The sequence below is a fragment of the Tachypleus tridentatus genome, chromosome 7 (assembly GCF_004210375.1).
Source record: "Tachypleus tridentatus isolate NWPU-2018 chromosome 7, ASM421037v1, whole genome shotgun sequence".
Taxonomy (NCBI): domain Eukaryota; kingdom Metazoa; phylum Arthropoda; class Merostomata; order Xiphosura; family Limulidae; genus Tachypleus; species Tachypleus tridentatus.
Window position 1 is genome coordinate 185,691,851 of NC_134831.1, and position 18,851 is coordinate 185,710,701.

An 18,851-nucleotide genomic window follows, 5' to 3' on the forward strand; every position below is an offset into this window, starting at 1 on the left:
AAAAGCAAGGAATTACACTTTGAATCATCAGGTGTTTGACCAAATGTTCATCCTATCTCAGCTGTTAATCACGTTGTAATGAGTCAGTGTAACTAGTACATTGTGCCTCACACAGGGAGCTCAAAAATCAGATTGTTACTATGTTCTTTCACTCAATAATATTTCGACTAACTGACCATTTTAGTTTTTAATGATCAATCAGTCACACTCAGATATATTGGAAAGTTCGCACTGTTTTATATATATTCCGTGACTTTTCGTGTTGATCCTTATAGACCACTGGGGTAGTTCAGTTTTTTTTCCTTTCCACTCAAATCTCTTAAAATGATTCAAGATGGCCTCCTCTTTCCTCTCTGACTTACTGATTTTATCCTAAAACTCCTGATTAAGCTGGTCTTTGAAATATTGATGTATATCATTTGTTTTCCCGCGCCTCACATCAAGTGTAACTTATATGTTAATGGACCGACTAACTGGAGCATCAGATCTATAAAAGTCCAGCCATATCCAAGTTGGATCATTAACATTTGTTTTGGCATGTCCCCTATAGCTTAACGTGGATAGCCCCACTCATTCACTAGTAACCAGTATCTATCTGTCTCTCTCTCTCTATATATATATATATATATATACACATTTCAGTTCCAAGATGTATAAGAATCTCGTTTATCACCAGAATAACTTCATCAATGTGATGGAGATGCATAACTAAGTCAATTTATTGAGATGTAGCCACCATAACTGCCAATGGGGTGTTTCTCTCCAATGACTGACTACAAGTTATTACTTTATAATGCCTAAGTGAAGATGAGAGTATCTCATATTTTCACTAGGAAGATCTTTAATAAATTTATCCACTGGTGTTTCCTCTCTATATGTGAATGTATTTGTAGTTGAACTTCCCATGCAATAAACATAGATCACTTGCACAGGCAGTTAGCCTATCAGTGTTAGTCTTTTTCCGAGCTTTGAATTTGTCCTGATGGAATGTCTAATTCTATACTAAATTAATTCTATGACACAGCTCATAGATGATTGTCTTTCACTCCTTTCCTGTTACTTATCCAGAAATTTGATCATATCAATTCTACACCATTTGAACACAGAATCAGATATTGGATAGTTTGTTCCTGAATACAATTATTCCAAAACGTTACCTACTTGAAATGCTTCTGGAAATGGTTCAAGTCCTTTTATGCTCTACCTCTGAAAACAGGAGCAAAATACGCTTGGCTTTGTTCACGGAGTCTTGTGCATCTGGCTAAAGCATCTCCCTTGTGGGTTACTAATCAATGTCCTGCAATATTACAGGTGCAAGGCAATGTGTATATTTAAAGCCTCTGACATCTAGAAAGATAACTGATCCCTGTTCAAGGATATCAAGTTATTGAGAGTAATTCATCATACATCCCTACATAACTTCATTTGTTATATAAATCAAAAGTTACGGTAGATACTCTGAGTTACTTCTAGGTTCATAGAAACTTGTGTGCCATGCATCTTCATCCACGAGTATTTACTCTCTTTCCTTATGAGGAAACAGCTTTGACTTTTGAAGGTTATCCACCAACATCACATTCAGTTCTCCTTAGCTGGTTATCAGTGGTATGGACCAGATTTGAAACTACAGTACTTTGAGTGACAACAACTGTGGAGCTCCAAAAAGTGCTTTTGAGGTGATATTGGACTTGCAGCTCATATTGGCGACCCTCAGTTGTTCTTACTGTGTGCTTCAGACATAAACAGATGTCTCTGAGTTTGCTGTTAAGACCCTTTACAGCATGGGAAAATGTCCTACATCCAGGTGAGGATTTCTAAACTTGACATCTCTCTCATAAAACCATCAGATAGCCCTTTGTGTATGTTTGTGCTTAATTACAAACAACAACATAAAACCATCTTTTTTATCGTTGTAAGCTCTTCTTGTTGGTCGTGGTAAGTACACTTATCTACATAACATTTTTAGCACAATAATTCTTTCTAACTAATTCAAATACAGGATATAAAGCATGGGCCAGTATGGACATTAACAAAAGGTACAACGGTGTAATAAATCATGTGTATATGGCACCAAAATTCTCTTTTCTACCTACTCGTGATATATCAGAAAAAATTAATATCTGCATAAGTGTGGGATAGGTTTGTGCCAGCCTGTATTCTTAACAATAACAGGATTGACAGTTATATTACAGACAGAACTAATAGGGTGAAGCAGGTTCAGGGACACTTTATAGTTCTGAATTTGAACTTTGTTATTATTTTTTTCGCAAGTCGACACACCAGCCTCTAAGCCACTCCCGATTCTTGAAAAAACGCGATATACATGATTGAAAACACATTTTTTTTTCCCAAAGGTCTCAATAATAGGACTTTACCTGACTGATAATAGGTATCTCGCTAACAATAGATTTCCACTTTGCCGATAACATTTATCTTGTCAATAACAAGGTTCCACTTAGCTTTTATTACTCATCAGATGTATCACCCGACCATCAAACTGAATTTCTTTTTATGCAGCAAATGATCCCATGAGATCTTGGGTGTGGTCAAATACATCAATCAAAAGTCCAAAACTTTTATTAAATACCAAACCGGTCAAGAGATAAGGAAGCTTTGAGCTAAATAGTTGTGCTTGGAAAAACTCAGCCATTTTATGAACCGTTATTCCACGGCTAAAAAGTAGTCAGAAGGTGTTAACAACAGTCTGCGAAACGAACCGAAACTAAGTTATTGTAAAGTTTTGATGCAGACAAACTTAGTTGATTATGGAAAAACGTCTGAATTCATGTTCACAAAATGGTGAGCGTATGGTTTTGAACGAAATGTACACGCATACTTTAGACCTAAATAAGTCGAGAAAGTCCTCAGGAATTGTATTTAGTGTAATGTTAATTTTTAGGGCATTACACGCGAGTTAAGCGTTGTTTGTGCAAAATACTCTGAAATTGAAGCCAGCACTTACGTGCTAACAATGAGATCGTGCCAATGTGTACCATACTCATTGCATTGAAAAGTTTGACGAAGCAAAAAACAGGTAAGGTGATCTTAAATTGAAAAGCCAATAAGCAAACGAAACTCCTTTGACGAAAGTCTTTCTAACAATATAAGGTTTGTAGCGCTCGATCAATAAATTTGCAAGAAAAGTTAAGGACAGTCAAACCCAAGCGTTTTATTTAAATAGACTATTGTTGGACAGAGCGACACACACACGCGCACGCACGTAATTAAAAGTATAAGAAATTGTACTTTTATTATTCATTATATTATTAGTCACATTAATTTTATGGCTATAATGTTAAAAAACCGTACAGATCCTGGATATTCACTTATCGTTCCGCCATATGTAAAGTCACGCTTTCTGCAAAATCTTCGCCACTATCTCATTACAGTGTTTATGAGTTTGAAAAAGAATTAATCTTTAAGCGTTGTTTATACAGGAGATAATGACTAGTAAATATCAAAATGGATCAAAGGATAAACTGAAGTGTGTCAACACTTTATAGAAGTAGGAAAAGATACGATTAAATAAAAAAAAACTTGTTGGGGGGAAAGAACCACACAAGTTTCACACCAAACGCAAAGAATGGAGTACGTAGTCAACTATTTAGTAAATAAACATACACAATAGACGATTTAGACACATTAAATCTGTAGCATCCTACAATCATTGCATTTGTGGTTAAACAAGATACAATCGTATGTTGACATTTCGAGAGAGTACAAATGCATCTGAATAAATTTCTTGAGAAAAATTAATGTATGAAATCTCTTACAACGAATATTATGAATATTTCTCAAATTAACATTACGATTTAATTGGTTGTTTACCGTTACATTTCTGCTAGTTTTATGCAAGCATCATGAAACTAAAGAAAAATGAACATTATTAGACGTCTGACGTAACTTCATTTCAAAAATTTTAAGTTTAGTATACTCATAGTTGTATAATTATAACATTTAAAATTCATCTGCAATGAAGATGGAAAAATACAAATTATCAAAACAATTTTATAACAACAAAGTTGAACAATCAAAACTTACACACTGAATTCTGTAGTTCAATAGATTTTTATCCATAAAGTTAAACCAGTTTATATTAGAAAATATCTTAATTTCTTATTAATTTCTATATCACTTTCAATCATTTATTTCTGATATTTTCAGGTGCAACACTCAAAGGATAAATGCAACTTCACTATAGCACTGATTGATTGCTAGCAAGAAAGGGGCCGTTTCAGCAGCCTATTGTAAATGTTTAGACAAGGTCTGTAGTCATCTTGGTGGTATTGAGGCAATGGTGAAAGTTAGAAATTCGAACACAGCGACCGAATACAAGGCATACTGGCTTACAGAAAGTTAGATGGTCGATAAAGGATATACTGATTTCCAAGGAGCACAATCCAAAAAGCGTACCATTGATCAAATAATAAAGAAAAATCTAAATAATACGACGCCAAGACTTAGTCCAAAGAATTCCATGACAACACAAATTCCGACACCCACTGCTATTGAAATGAATACTTTTTTCCGCCAGCTTCATATTTCAGATAATAAATCATCCACACTTTCACTAGTTCCAGAATATCTGAACAGTTAGATTTCATCTTCAATACAAAAAATTATTCTATGGTGTTGAATTAATTGCATGATGAAAACTACTGATATCAATGTGTGTTATTTCATGATCTTATTATTACAACTAAAACAGTCTGTTAAAAAATGTACAGATTTAAGACAAGACATATCACAATCTTGCGTTTGATTAGTTTGAATATCGCGCAAAGCTACTCGAAGGTTATTTCCACTAGTCGTCCCTAACTTAGCAGTGTAAGACTAGGGGGAAGGCAGCTAGTAATCACCACCTACCGCCAACTCTTGGGCTACTCTTTTACCAACGACTAGTGGGATTGACTAACATTATAACGCTCCCATGGCTGAAAGGGTGAGCATGTTTCGTGTGACGGGATTAGAACCTGTGACCCTTGGATTACGAGTCGAGTGCCTTAACCTCGTGGCCATGCCGGGTCTGCCTCACGTTTGAAAGCAGATTATAGAACTTCTCGATAAACCAGCACAAAATCTTACTCAGAACATATGTTACCATCGTAGTAATACATTTACCACAGATGAGACAATATGGAAGTGTAAACATTAAAAAATTGCATATGACAGATACGGAAATGAAAGAGTTGCATGTTGGCTTTGATATATTTTGTTGAGACAAAAGCATTGCTCATGTTTTATAAAATAAATTAAAATAATCTGAAGTGCAAATCATCTTAATATTGTATTCGTTTATTCTCATATTTGTTTTAGATGCTAATTTGTATACAGAAATAAACTGGTCGCTACAAATCTTCGTACGTTTTGACACCTCAAAATCTGTCTAATTTAGACGAACTATCCACAATCATTTGTACTTCTCTGACAAAACTCTGGTTTTACCACCTCGAGTTTGACGAACTGCAGGAACTGAATAATATATTTTTTTATCTCCTACGATATCATGCAACAATACTACAGGTATTACAAACTGTAATATACTCGCTGACGTTTACCAAAGCTTGTGTAATTAGATGTATGTATCAACATGTGTGTTGCAATTTAGCGTGACTTGAAAGATGGCGGACAATAAAATAATTTCCCGGATGCATGACGTCGCGCGAAATCTATCTGTTCTATTTCCAGAAGAAAATACATTGTATAGCAACAATGTATAAAATGTAACTATAGATTATGAATTTATTACCATTTCTTAACCTATCAGGCTTGAAGAACAATGATGACTAGAAGGATGCTTAAGATAGCATCAGAACAAATGTAATTACTCAATATACAATAATTAAAATAACCTACAAATACTTCCCTGCTTAATATAAAGTTTATCAAAAATCAGAATCCATGAAAACAGGATAGGGGAAAACAACAATACATCTTTTATGTTTCATTATTAGAGTTCAACTATCTCTACTCTTTGTTTTTTTTATGACTGACAATTTAAGATAACATTTCCTGGTCAAAATCAATCTAAATACAGCGAATAGATACAAAGGTACAAAAACAAATTTTCATACAGCATGAAATCAAACGTTAATTGATGCATTACAATAAATTTTGTAAAGCTCCTTTAAAGTGCTATATGTTCTTCCATATCCATTCACTATTATGTATAGTCCATCATACAGTACTGGAAAGATGGATATTTATAAGATCCTTTCACCACTATGCAGTAATTAGAGATTGTCAGAAAGATGGATGTTTTACATAACCATATATCATTATGTAGTCATCACAAGGTGCTGAAATGAGGGATGTTTCTAAGATCCATTCACCATTACGTAAAAATCACAGATTGTTAGAAAGATGGATGTTTAAGATCCATTCACCATTATAGAGAGTCATCAAATATTGATGGACAAATGGATGTTTATAAAATTCATTCACCACTGTGTAGTCATCATATAGTGTTGGAAGGATGGAAGTTTCTAAGATCTGTTCATCATTACAGAGTCATCAAATATTGATGGACAAATGGATGTTTATAAAATTCATTCACCACTGTGTAGTCATCATATAGTGTTGGAAGGATGGAAGTTTCTAAGATCTGTTCATCATTACAGAGTCATCAAATAGTGTTGGACAAATGGATGTTTACAAGATTCATTTGCCATTAGGTAAAGTCATTACACAGTACTGGAAAGATGGAAGTTCCTAATACTCAGTGATTCCTAATATCTATTCACCATGATGTAGTTATAACACATTGTTGGAAAGATGGATGTTTTTAATATTCATTCACCAATATGTAGAGTCATTACACAGTGCTGGAAAGAGGGATGTTTCTTAGATCTGTTCACTATTATATACATAATCAAATATTTTTGGAAAAAATGGATGTTTCTAAAATTCATTCATCATTTTGTAGAGTCATCACATAGTGCTGGAAACTAGATGAGGAAGCTTGCTCATAACAAGAGTCACAACAGTCTTTCAGAAAAAGGAATGTTGGAATTGTTTAAGAAAGGCCTGGACATATTACTATACAATAAAAATGATCTACAATGGTTTTAAGTGTTGAAAGATTTGAAATAACCAAAAAATTCCTTAGAGTTTCATGAATCAATACCAACATTTCACTTGTTATTCTGGTCAAGTAAACTCACCGAGCTATTTCATTTCTTCTTAGTTATTGTTTTACAGTCTTTATACTTAATATATGATTGTGCAAGAACAAATTGCTTAATATTGGAAAATGATAAAGACAGTGCAATCATTTCATACTGCCACAATTGTTTTTTATGCTAATACATGCAATCACTAAAATAAAATCACAGGTCTCTCTTTCTCTCTGGAATTTTGACAAACCCAGAGCTTCATCTACCTGCAAGAAGAAAAGTATGCTTGTCACATCAAGGTACAAGAAATGAAAACTAGCTGTCAATTTATAATATCTTTTGTAAGCTGCTTGTTGTATCATTCATTCATTTACTATGAACACTTGCATTTCAAATAAGATGTGTAGGAATGAATAATTATAAACTAAGATTACAGAATCAATTCCGCAAAGTAATGTAATGCCTTTAGGATTAAGTTATTTAAATTGACCTGTAGACAAACTACTACAATTTCCAAGTATAGGAAAACAAATCTACAATTACAATGAAAAATAAAAACATATCAGCTTTACGTTTATGATGAACAGGAAGATACTTATGACCATACATTTAAGTACTGTTTGAAAAGCATGAATAGCATGGGTGCAAACACAACAGGTCAGAAAAGTTAGATTTTATAAAAGGTCAACTGAACTTGAGTATTATCATTTCCAGTGAAATGTTATAGAGGGCCGTAGCTGCACAATACTGATTTAATTGATTACCTATTAGCAGCAATTACATCAATTAGTATCACTTAAACTAATCAATAAAAATTATGATTAAATAGAATGTCACCAAAGCATAGTAATAGAAATACAGGTCTCCAATTAACACTATTTTTGATTATTCCAACTATCCAAGTGGGTGAAATATCACCACGTTTGTATGTTCTTAGCAAATCTATAAAATGGACTATCTGTGATTGACTTACTATGTATACCAAAATATGATTTCAGTGTTATAACTTGTTTTTCATTTCTAGTTTTTCGAGCTCTCAGGCACAACACAGATAATTTGTGAGGGGTTGATGGTGGTTTCTTGTGATTCAAATGTCTTGAATTAAATTTCTTTTACCATAAAACTTACCATCCCTATCCTTGTTATGTCAAAGCTACTAATGTTACCTACCACTAGAGGGAAACAGTGGGATGGCAGTACTCACCACGAATTCTTTGGCTACTTAAGTGTTAAACAATGTAAATCACCTATTGTTTTACATTGTATGACTGTTTACTGTAATGCTGTATAAGCACAGACAGATGTAGAAAAAGGGTCTGCCACTTCACTCTATTTTAATAAAATTAATAAAAACAAACAGAAGTCATTACACTAACAAATAATAACAAAAATAAACATCACATGTCAGTGCTTTTATTTGACTGGGCCATTAACTGTTGGAATTTCCAGCAATCCAGTTATGCCCTCAGTGAATAACTGATTACTTAAGATAATACAACAAGAGTGGTAATTGTTTCCATGGTAAATTTTTGTGCTGCTACTTTTTTACAGACATTCTAACAATATGTCTAGACCTTAAGAGGTTTGTTTTCATCAACAACAGTATTGATTAAGATACCTATATCTCTTATAGAAGTGCTACAGAATCAATTTAGCTTTCAGAATTATTGTAGGAAGATGCTCTTATTGTTGGTGTCTAACAAGTGAAAATGTAACTGGTTCAACTTTTAAAAATATATTCAAACCATGTATCCTGTTTATGAAACTAAAATACAGATGATGGTAAATGTGCCAGCAGTTAGGTTTTACCTGTTCGTTTATGGTTAAACATTGGGTGATCAGACCAATAATAGCAACAGATACTGTTAATGAAATTGCCATATTGACATTTGACGTACTTAGGCAGCAACTTGAACACAGCTAATGACAGTATGTCTGCTCGATGTCAACTTTATACTTTTATCTAAATATTACTATAAATGATTATAGCTAATTAATTTCAATTCAAAAATTTGAAATAATATATTTTTATTATAATGTAAAGCACATGTGAAGAAATGAGGATACAAGCTTGGAAAGTTGCTGGATTGTAACAGTCAATCTATACAGCAATATTAGTGTTGGTTTTAGCTTCCTACAACTTACTTAGGTTAGTTTTAACAATTAATTCATGCAACACCATCATCATCATAAAAAATGAAACATTATTAAGACTAGCACTGAGAACATATTCTTGTGGCTTGTTAACAAAAATAACACTACTAACTGAACAGAACTTAAAGCTTTGTTCTCATTCGTTCACTAATGACTTTTTTTAAAGTTTTTAAAATTGTTATATTGATTAAGTTGTATTTCACAAACCAAGTTGATGTAATTCTAATTTTTACATTCTTTGGATTAAATTAATGTTTCTTGATGAATATCTAAAATTACTGTATTTTTTATATTGGCTAAGTTTGTATTTACCTAATAAATTAAATACCTTACAATTATTATTTCCTTTGCTTGGTTACAAAGCATTTAAGTAACTGCACACACACAGATATAATATTTAGTTTCAACGTTGTCATAAACACTTATAAACATAAAAGAATGCTGAATTGTCAGAAATTTGTAAAAACGTGACAGCACATTTAAAACCATGGAGGTATGTCTCTCTCATGTAATTTGCTGATAACAAAACACGAACCAGTGAGCTTGGTAACTGAATCTGATCTGCTTTATAACTAAAAATCCCTTTATTTCCAACACAAGCTGCACAACTAATTTTCTCTTACACTTCTTTTAAACCTAAAATTGATTCATTTCTATACCATTCATTACAAGTAAAATTAAAATATTATATAATAAAGAGCAATTAAATGTTTAAAAGTTACATGGCATTACTCATTTGTAATGCAAACACTACGTATCCTGTAGTTATGGTGAAAACTAATACTTCTGTTCATATTTTTGCGTGACAAAGTTATGACCCCAAAAGCTATTTGGCAGATATGTAGTTTAGGAAAGAGTGTTTAAAAAAACCAAAGAATTTTATGTGGAGCCCAATGGTAATACTACCAGTCTGCTGATTTTCTTGACCAAAAGAATCTCAAAATAGTCATTCAAACCAAACAAAACTGTTAGAGAACCATCTCATGACAACACGTATCAGTCCTCAAATACAATGTTTTAATGTGATCTATTTACAGTGAACACAATAGAATGACCTTAGGTAAATAACTTCCATTATAACTTCATATAAATTGTGGGAATTTCCTGATTTTAATCTTTCTGAATGAAGATTATAATGATACTTGAGCCACTTACATAAAGCACAAGTTTACTGATGAAGACATATTGGTATTATACAACATCTGAACATTATTAGCAACAGTTTTGAGACCAGTGATGTCACCATTTTAGCATCACAACTAAAATGTACTTTGTCACTGATATCTTCACATAATACTTTTGTTTCTCAAGTGCATCTTTAAGACTATGTTTACACGATTGTTCAGAAGGAACAAGTTTCATTTACACTTTGAATGTGTCATGCAGCAAATAAAGGAAAAGAGCACAGAATTTTGAAATTTACATTCATCAATAAGTGAAAGAAATATTACACATATACAACTAAGTTTATTAATCTGTTGACAATGGCTCTCAACACATTTAATTTGATGATTGTACAACACAACACATTTACAGTAGTTATTTTATTCTTTCTATCATACACTTCTTTTAATGTTTGGTTCACTTTGCTTACTTATCTTGACAAATTGTTTTTGATAAAATGTGTTATATATTTTACCCTTGAGCTTATTAGTCACCCATTAATTATCTTTTGCTAAAAATATTAAAAAATATTGTACTGTTTGAGTCTGTTGTTTATCAACATGTCACTTACCTGAGACAACATATCCAACATCATTAGACAAAAGTTTGAATTTCCAGATCTTTTATATTTTCAGTAAAAACTATAATACTGATATTTTTTTCCAATACCTGGAAGATCAGCTTTCCTAAATTTAATTCACTCATAACTGAGACACAATAATGCACATGGGTTCTTTCCACAATTTACAGTGAACTTATTACTCCACTTTACAATCATTTTGTAAAATATGGATTTCTGTTGCAAACTAAATGCAAAATATGTTGGATTATAATGTGGTTTACCTATTATGAACATAACCATCAGAATGCATAATTCCTCCAAGATCCCCCCTTACTTTACATAAAAACTTGTCCAACAGGTGACACGCTTGTTGTATTAGTGTTAGGTATACAAGACTAGTTTAATTCGTGACTTAATATTTATAATTTAGATTTTAAGACAGTAGTGTTGAAGATGGATTGTTTTAAATGTTTGTAGTGACAAATTTCTTTATGTTGCTCCATACAAGTCTTTTGTTATGTTTGCAATTACATTGTTGTCTAGCCTTTACTAATATTGTTGTGATCATGTTACTCAAACCTTCAGTATTTTTCTTGTTACCTTAAACGAGCATTGCAGCCTTTAGAAAAAATTCGAGGTCTCAGTGAATATCATATGAATAGCCACCACGTGAGTGCAATTTAAGTGCAGTTTGGACAGAAAATTAAACAAAACATGAAGTTAGTTGGTGTGTGTGAATATATGGGATACTGAACCCATTAGCCATAATGGGTGATATTTTAAAGTTAGTTCCACAGTTAATAGAGATAAGATGACCTAGGGAGGTTGAAACATTGTTCTCTGTTTTATCAGTAAAAGTGTTATTACCCATACCAACTGCTCTGAGATACAGAGAAGGAAAATAATTAGTCTTGTCAAAGGGTGTTTTAAAGTAATTGAACCCATCTGTGTGAACTATGAAGAAATGGAGACAATAATTTAAAGTTCATTATACAATTGTAGTTACCTGGTGAATTACTGTAGTAACAGTGCATAAAAATAAATTGTCTTTACAATTAGATTCTAAAGTAATTGAATCGGCCTGTGTGGATTTTTGACAAAAAAGAATTATTTAGAGTTTTAGATAAAATTTTGACACCCTATAGCATAAAGAATTTTTGTATATACTTACCTTGTTTTGAATATATTATTTTAAAACATGGTTTGTGTGCTGTCTATTTATTGTTGAAACTTATTGCCAACAAGTCAAAAACACCTATTGTAGAAGAATTATTATTTCACATACACATAACCTTAACAGTTGGTTTAAACAAAAACATACTACCATTCAATCTAGTTATGAATATTAAAAAGTGTTCAAGAATTGTTATAATTGTGCCATTTTTCTACAAGTGCTAGGTATGATAATTTGCTGTGCCTGAACCTTCTTAAAAGGTTCACCTTTCACCTAATGTAAGCCTTTATTGAAAAGCTTACTAGCTTACATATCATTATCCAATGACTTAGTAGCTAACAGCTCACATTGTGAAACATTAAACCATGTTTTTGGTTATGGGTTTGTTTATCATTCATTTATTATTCCTTATATCATAGTTAGTCTGTAAACTTCTAATTACATTTAAATGGTAACCCACCTTCCAACTGATTGCTTTATTTTGAATATATGTCATGAAACTGAAGCCACCTAGTTACTGGTGAAAAATTTTTTAATGTAGTAAAGGATTATGTAAATCTATGATCATGCGAGACATATTCTCATGATTTCACACAGTGAATAAATACCCTGCCATAAGCTTCGTAAACTGAGTATCAATTATTTCAAGTAATGGAATCAGGAAAAATAGAAGAAAACAAACCCAATTCCAGAAGAGAAAAACTTATAATACTCTGAAATCACTTTTCTATAATGCTTGATAACATTAGCAATATTTCACCTTGACTGAAACCCTGGTCATTGTGTTGCACAATATTGTTACAAGTCAAATGTGTAAAATTTTGTAACACTATTGGTTATCACAGTTGTATCCAGAGTTTTAAATAATTCTCTTTTCATCAAAGTCCACACCATTTTTTTCACTTTTATTAACTTGTTTGCCTATAAAAAAATTTCCTAATTAACACTTAGAACTTTCTACAAACTATGAGATCTAATGATGTAACAATACTTATTTAAAACACGGAAAAACATTCAGAAGGTTCAACTTGCTGTCAATTCACAACTGAAGTACACAACCAATGATTTGTGAAACAATTACATAAGCAAATCTGAAATTATTGCTCCTAAAAACACTAAATTTAACACATGCACTTTATAACTATCTACATCATAAATCTTGTATTAAATTTAAATGATACAGTCAGGTATGTCTAACAAGCTCTTCTACAAGGAAAATACTTACAATATCTTTACACTATATACAAAGACTTTTCAGTTCATCCATATAGTGTACTCAAAGTTTGTACCAGCATTTGCAGTACCCTTGATGGTCTCTCATTGCATAAATAATCTGGTAGACTTCACCTGGACTGGAACCCTGGTCATTGTGTTGATTCTGTGTTGCACAATATTTTTATACTATATACAAGGACTTCACATTTTCTTATTGCATAGGGAAGTTGGTAGACTTCACCCTGGTCTCTGTGTGGCACAAGGGCTGTTCTGTTTGAGACTTCACCCTGGTCTCTGTGTGGCACAAGGGCTGTTCTGTTTGAGACTTCACCCTGGTCTCTGTGTGGCACAAGGGCTGTTCTGTTTGAGACTTCACCCTGGTCTCTGTGTGGCACAAGGGCTGTTCTGTTTGAGACTTCACCCTGGTCTCTGTGTGGCACAAGGGCTGTTCTGTTTGAGACTTCACCCTGGTCTCTGTGTGGCACAAGGGCTGTTCTGTTTGAGACTTCACCCTGGTCTCTGTGTGGCACAAGGGCTGTTCTGTTTGAGACTTCACCCTGGTCTCTGTGTGGCACAAGGGCTGTTCTGTTTGAGACTTCACCCTGGTCTCTGTGTGGCACAAGGGCTGTTCTGTTTGAGACTTCACCCTGGTCTCTGTGTGGCACAAGGGCTGTTCTGTTTGAGACTTCACCCTGGTCTCTGTGTGGCACAAGGGCTGTTCTGTTTGAGACTTCACCCTGGTCTCTGTGTGGCACAAGGGCTGTTCTGTTTGAGACTTCACCCTGGTCTCTGTGTGGCACAAGGGCTGTTCTGTTTGAGACTTCACCCTGGTCTCTGTGTGGCACAAGGGCTGTTCTGTTTGAGACTTCACCCTGGTCTCTGTGTGGCACAAGGGCTGTTCTGTTTGAGACTTCACCCTGGTCTCTGTGTGGCACAAGGGCTGTTCTGTTTGAGACTTCACCCTGGTCTCTGTGTGGCACAAGGGCTGTTCTGTTTGGTCTGCCTGTGAAGATGTCTGCATGCTGCTGCTGTAGCTCTTTCTTCAGCTTACCAGTACATTCTTCACTGATGTTGACGTCTTTGTACATCTCACCTCTACTCAGTGGTGTTAGGTCCAGTATGTAGATCTTAATCTGCAAGGACAAAATCGCTGTCTTCTGGTTCTGTGTCTATGACAGCTACACTTGTCATGACTATTTGTGCCTCAACGGCTGCACCTGTTAGGCCTTCCTGTCCTCTTTCACAGCTCATTCTGCTACTTCCTGCAGAGTGAGTTTGTTGTTTTCTGTAGGTAGCAGAACTTGAAACATCAACACTTGGTCTTCTTTTGTCATACAAGTGCTTCTACCTTTGATGTGATTAACTTCCCTAGTAGAACTACTTTGATAGATCCAGTAAAGTAATCCTTTTTGATCTTCTTTCTATAGTTCTCCTCTTTGGTCTTGTGTTCTATTTTCTCTTAGGTACTGTCCCAAAGTTTCTGCAGTGATGGAGCTTTCTTCTGAACTTCCTTCAGTTCCTGTAAACCTACATTTGGGATTAACCTTTTGAGACTTGCATGGGTCTTTGTGTTTTGCTTGCTTTTCTTTTCTTGAGCTCTTGTGGTGACTACAAGTGCTTCATCAGATTTCTTTCTTTTTAGTGTTGCATCAGGATAATTTATATTGGACGAGCTCTGATACATGTTACGTAGGTTACATATTATGAGTTCAAACAACTGAAAATTGGAATCTTAATTTAGAAGTCAACTGGATGTCAGTATGTATCAAATTTATGATATCTGAAAGCAAACATTGTTGATATTGTTTATTGTTGATTCTTATGCTCAAGAATCTTCCACAAATTTAGAGAACAGGCAGGACTTTCACAATACATATTACATGCATTTCTAAAATATATATTAAACTGAAACAACAATGGATAGTAAAATATTATATTAAATCCATTACACTGGTTCCTCCAATCTCCAATCTTCTACTGCCTAGTATATTTCCAGTTACCAAGCATAGACTGATGCCGTAGTGCACATGGTTTCAAAGTCTCCCACGTCATATGGAGTGTCCACCTTTATTCTTGTTGACATGTGAATTTTTCATATCTCTCTCGGCAAGAATCCATGTCATCCTTTTGTTCACCAAATCTGGATAGCTTCAGTTAACTAGCCCTGGCTTTATTGTAATTTCTGAGTGTCATCTTTTTCTGGAGAGGAGCTTGGCAATATCAGATTGTGCTCTTATTCTCTCATTTCCAATCTCTCCTCTGTCTCATTTTCTTCTTTCAGTCCTTCTCTTCTACTACTCTCTCCTCTGTTTACACCTTCTCTATATTAGCCAAAATCACTGACTTCTCTCTATCTCTATATCAAAATCAGTCTATATGGTCATGCAGTATTATTGTAATCTCCACACTATTTTCTCCATCACTACAACTGCACAAGTATAGGCCTACCTCTGATATAATTCATTTTTTGTCTACCACCATTTACTACTGTATAATCCTGCTTGGTTTGCCACTGTCAGGTTTTCATAGCACCATAGTTTTTACAGTAGGTGTATGCAACTTATTAGTGATAAATTTCAACAATAAATAGTCAGTACACAATCCATTTGTTTTAAAATGATATATTCTAAACAAGTCAAACATATACAAAACTTCATTACACTACAAGTTATCACAACTGTATCCAGGACTCTAAATAGTTGTTTCTTTAACACTTGCACTATATCTATATAAAAACTTTTATATGAAATTTAAATGAAACAGTTATGTATATCTAACACAAACAGCTTACTAGCTAACATACCATTATCGAATAGCTTGAGACATATGAAGAGGAGTCAGCATCAGTTCAAAAGCAGCATCTTTCAGATTTGCTCCTCGAAGATTAGCCTCATGTAGGTCGCTCCCAGAGAGATCACAGTTCTATTAAATAACAATCAACTGAGAACATAAAAACTAAAATATCACAAATAATTACAGCCACCTAAGTCAAAATTATAAACCAATTACATATCATTACTAATTACAGTCTTCTAATTATATAACAAAATCATCTACTATCTAATTTAAATAACTAACTCTTGGAAAGCTTAAGAAAGTTATAAAACTGCCATAATTTATTTAGAGGCTCATATAAAACATGTATAAAAATAAAGCCACATGCTACTACTAAAATTTTAACTATGAATGTTTTGTGTGCATGCATGTGCACACAATCTTTTATGTTCAAGTGCTGCAAATGTGAGAATATATGCATATTCATGTTTTGGAAGAAGTAAAATACATTACTTAATTAACAAGTTTTTGTTAAAGGAATGTCCACTGACACTGTTTACAATACTTAAGTTTATCATACTATTTAACAAGCCAGAGTGGGTACCACATGTAGTTATAAATGTGAGCAGGCCTGTCAGTGATACATAAACAAAGAAAGAGTAACACGTGAAAAATAACAAATATTTCAAACAAAACAGAGCATCATTATCACAGGACTACATGACAGGAAACAACAGTTAAAGTAACAAAGTCGAACGTGTAATTTCAAATTCAGAATCTACATGGCCAGGAATGTTGTAATAAAAACTTTAAATATATTTTACAGTGTATAAAGAACAGTAACAAACAGAAGCTCTAATACTCCAAACCACAAGTCCAAAATATATTGATCCTGAATGCCAACAGATGTAAGTCTCATATTCAATATTAGCAATGTTCTTTTTTGTCCAATCCATGACTGCTTTACATTCCATTACAAGACTAGATAAATGACAGTGTATGTGTGTTTTCTAATAGCAAAGCCACTCTTGGCTATCTGCAGAGTCCACTCAGGGGAATCAAACCCCCAATTTTAGCAGATAAATGACAGAAGTCTGGTGTTGATTAACTGCTTTAGAATGGTGCATTTTGTTCCATAAAAGAGAAACTGTAGTTTTAACAAATATTACATTCACAAAAATTACATGAAAACAATTCCTTTTCATTTAGTTCTATATCAGCTGAAATTGAAGAAAAAGGTTTATTACATGAATTCTAGCCACTGTAAAATATCTAACAAATATTGCATTCACAAATGTTGCAAGACAACAATCATTTTTGTTCTACTGTTTTTTACCAGACAAGGTGAGGCACCATCATTTGTTTGGGTTAGAAATTAAAAAAAAAAAGTGTAGATAGATGCTATGATAAATAATACAAGTATTCTAACTTTCACAGAATTTATTTATATTACTACATTATTCATTAGTACCTCATCAAAAGTTTCTGTACAAGCTTTAAGAATTCACTATGTAAATGCTTAAAACATGGTATAAATTGTGCATTGGTCAGAATAAGTTTGTACTAAGAGGTAGAAGACAAATAAGTGGCAGTATGGGGGTTTTCTGTTATCCACTTTTAACACCCACCTCGTAATGTTCTTCTACACTGTTTCACGTTTGAAAACTTTACAGCCATTGGTCGCAGAGGTGTTTTATGGGACAAAGTTATAAGATCTATGTCAAAGTAGGAACAGGTTATAACTCAAGAGCTTTTTATATCTCCATTATAGTGGTTGTTGTCATACCAAATTTATCTGAATTTATGTATTACTGCAACAATAGCAGCATGTTTTTTCATTGCATTTCTTCATAGTGTTAGAACACTCTGAAATGTGTGTGTGTGTGTGTGTGTATCCTTATCTCACAATGTGCATGTTGTGTTACAAAAACATTTAATGTATGTTTTCTTACAGCAAAGCCCCATCAACCTATATGCTGTGACCACTGAGAGGATACTGAACCTCTGATTTTGGTACTGTAAATCCAAAATCTTAATAGTGCCCCAAGACCAGGAGATGGAAAATTTAATAAAGTATTTTCATTTGCTATAAGAGTATGGTGTTGTATGCAAATTTACTGTCAAAAAAAATCTCAATAATGGATGTGAACTTTATACACTTCCCATGAACATGCCTCTTGTTCCAAACTAGCATCCCACAAAGTTTGGTTGAAATTACACAGCAACTAAGTAGTTAGATATGGGACAGACAGAATTTTTTTGCTTAATAACATTACCTAACCTAACCTTTTGGAAGAACATGGGACCTATTGGTTCACCTTGGCTTCTTCATTGTCTAAACTAAACTAAAACTATTAATAAACAATTTTTAAAAAAAATCTTATTCATATACTTATCAAGCTTTCTGTTAAGCTAACTTAAATTTATTGCCTCAACATCTGAAGGTAACCTATTCCATTGGCTAACTGTCTGTTAAAAAAATAAAACTGTCTTAACTGAAGATGACTTCTACCCTGCCAAAATCACGTGTTCCTTTATCCTAATATCCTCACTATTAAATATGGAAAATAAAAAATGTACCAACACGATCAATTCCCTTTACTATCTTAAGCACCTCAAACAGATTCACTATAACTCAAGAGAAAACAATTTCAGATATTTCAACTTCTCCTTGTATGACAACCACTCCATC

General features: G+C 33.5%; 1 protein-coding gene across 3 annotated transcripts in view; it reads right to left on the minus strand.

Moving 5' to 3' along the window:
• Positions 1-5,279: 5,279 nt before the first annotated feature.
• The window catches only part of LOC143257485 (BTB/POZ domain-containing protein KCTD9), a 55,863-nt gene continuing 42,291 nt past the window's right edge, over positions 5,280-18,851 (minus strand). For 2 of the 3 annotated variants that reach the window (XM_076516243.1, XM_076516242.1), the window contains 2 exons: positions 16,188-16,306; positions 5,280-7,381 (listed from right to left, as the gene is read on the minus strand). In XM_076516243.1, coding sequence (XP_076372358.1) covers positions 16,190-16,306 — 117 coding nt within the window. In that variant the 3' untranslated portion in view covers positions 5,280-7,381; positions 16,188-16,189. The other variant, XM_076516241.1, reaches the window with a different exon arrangement.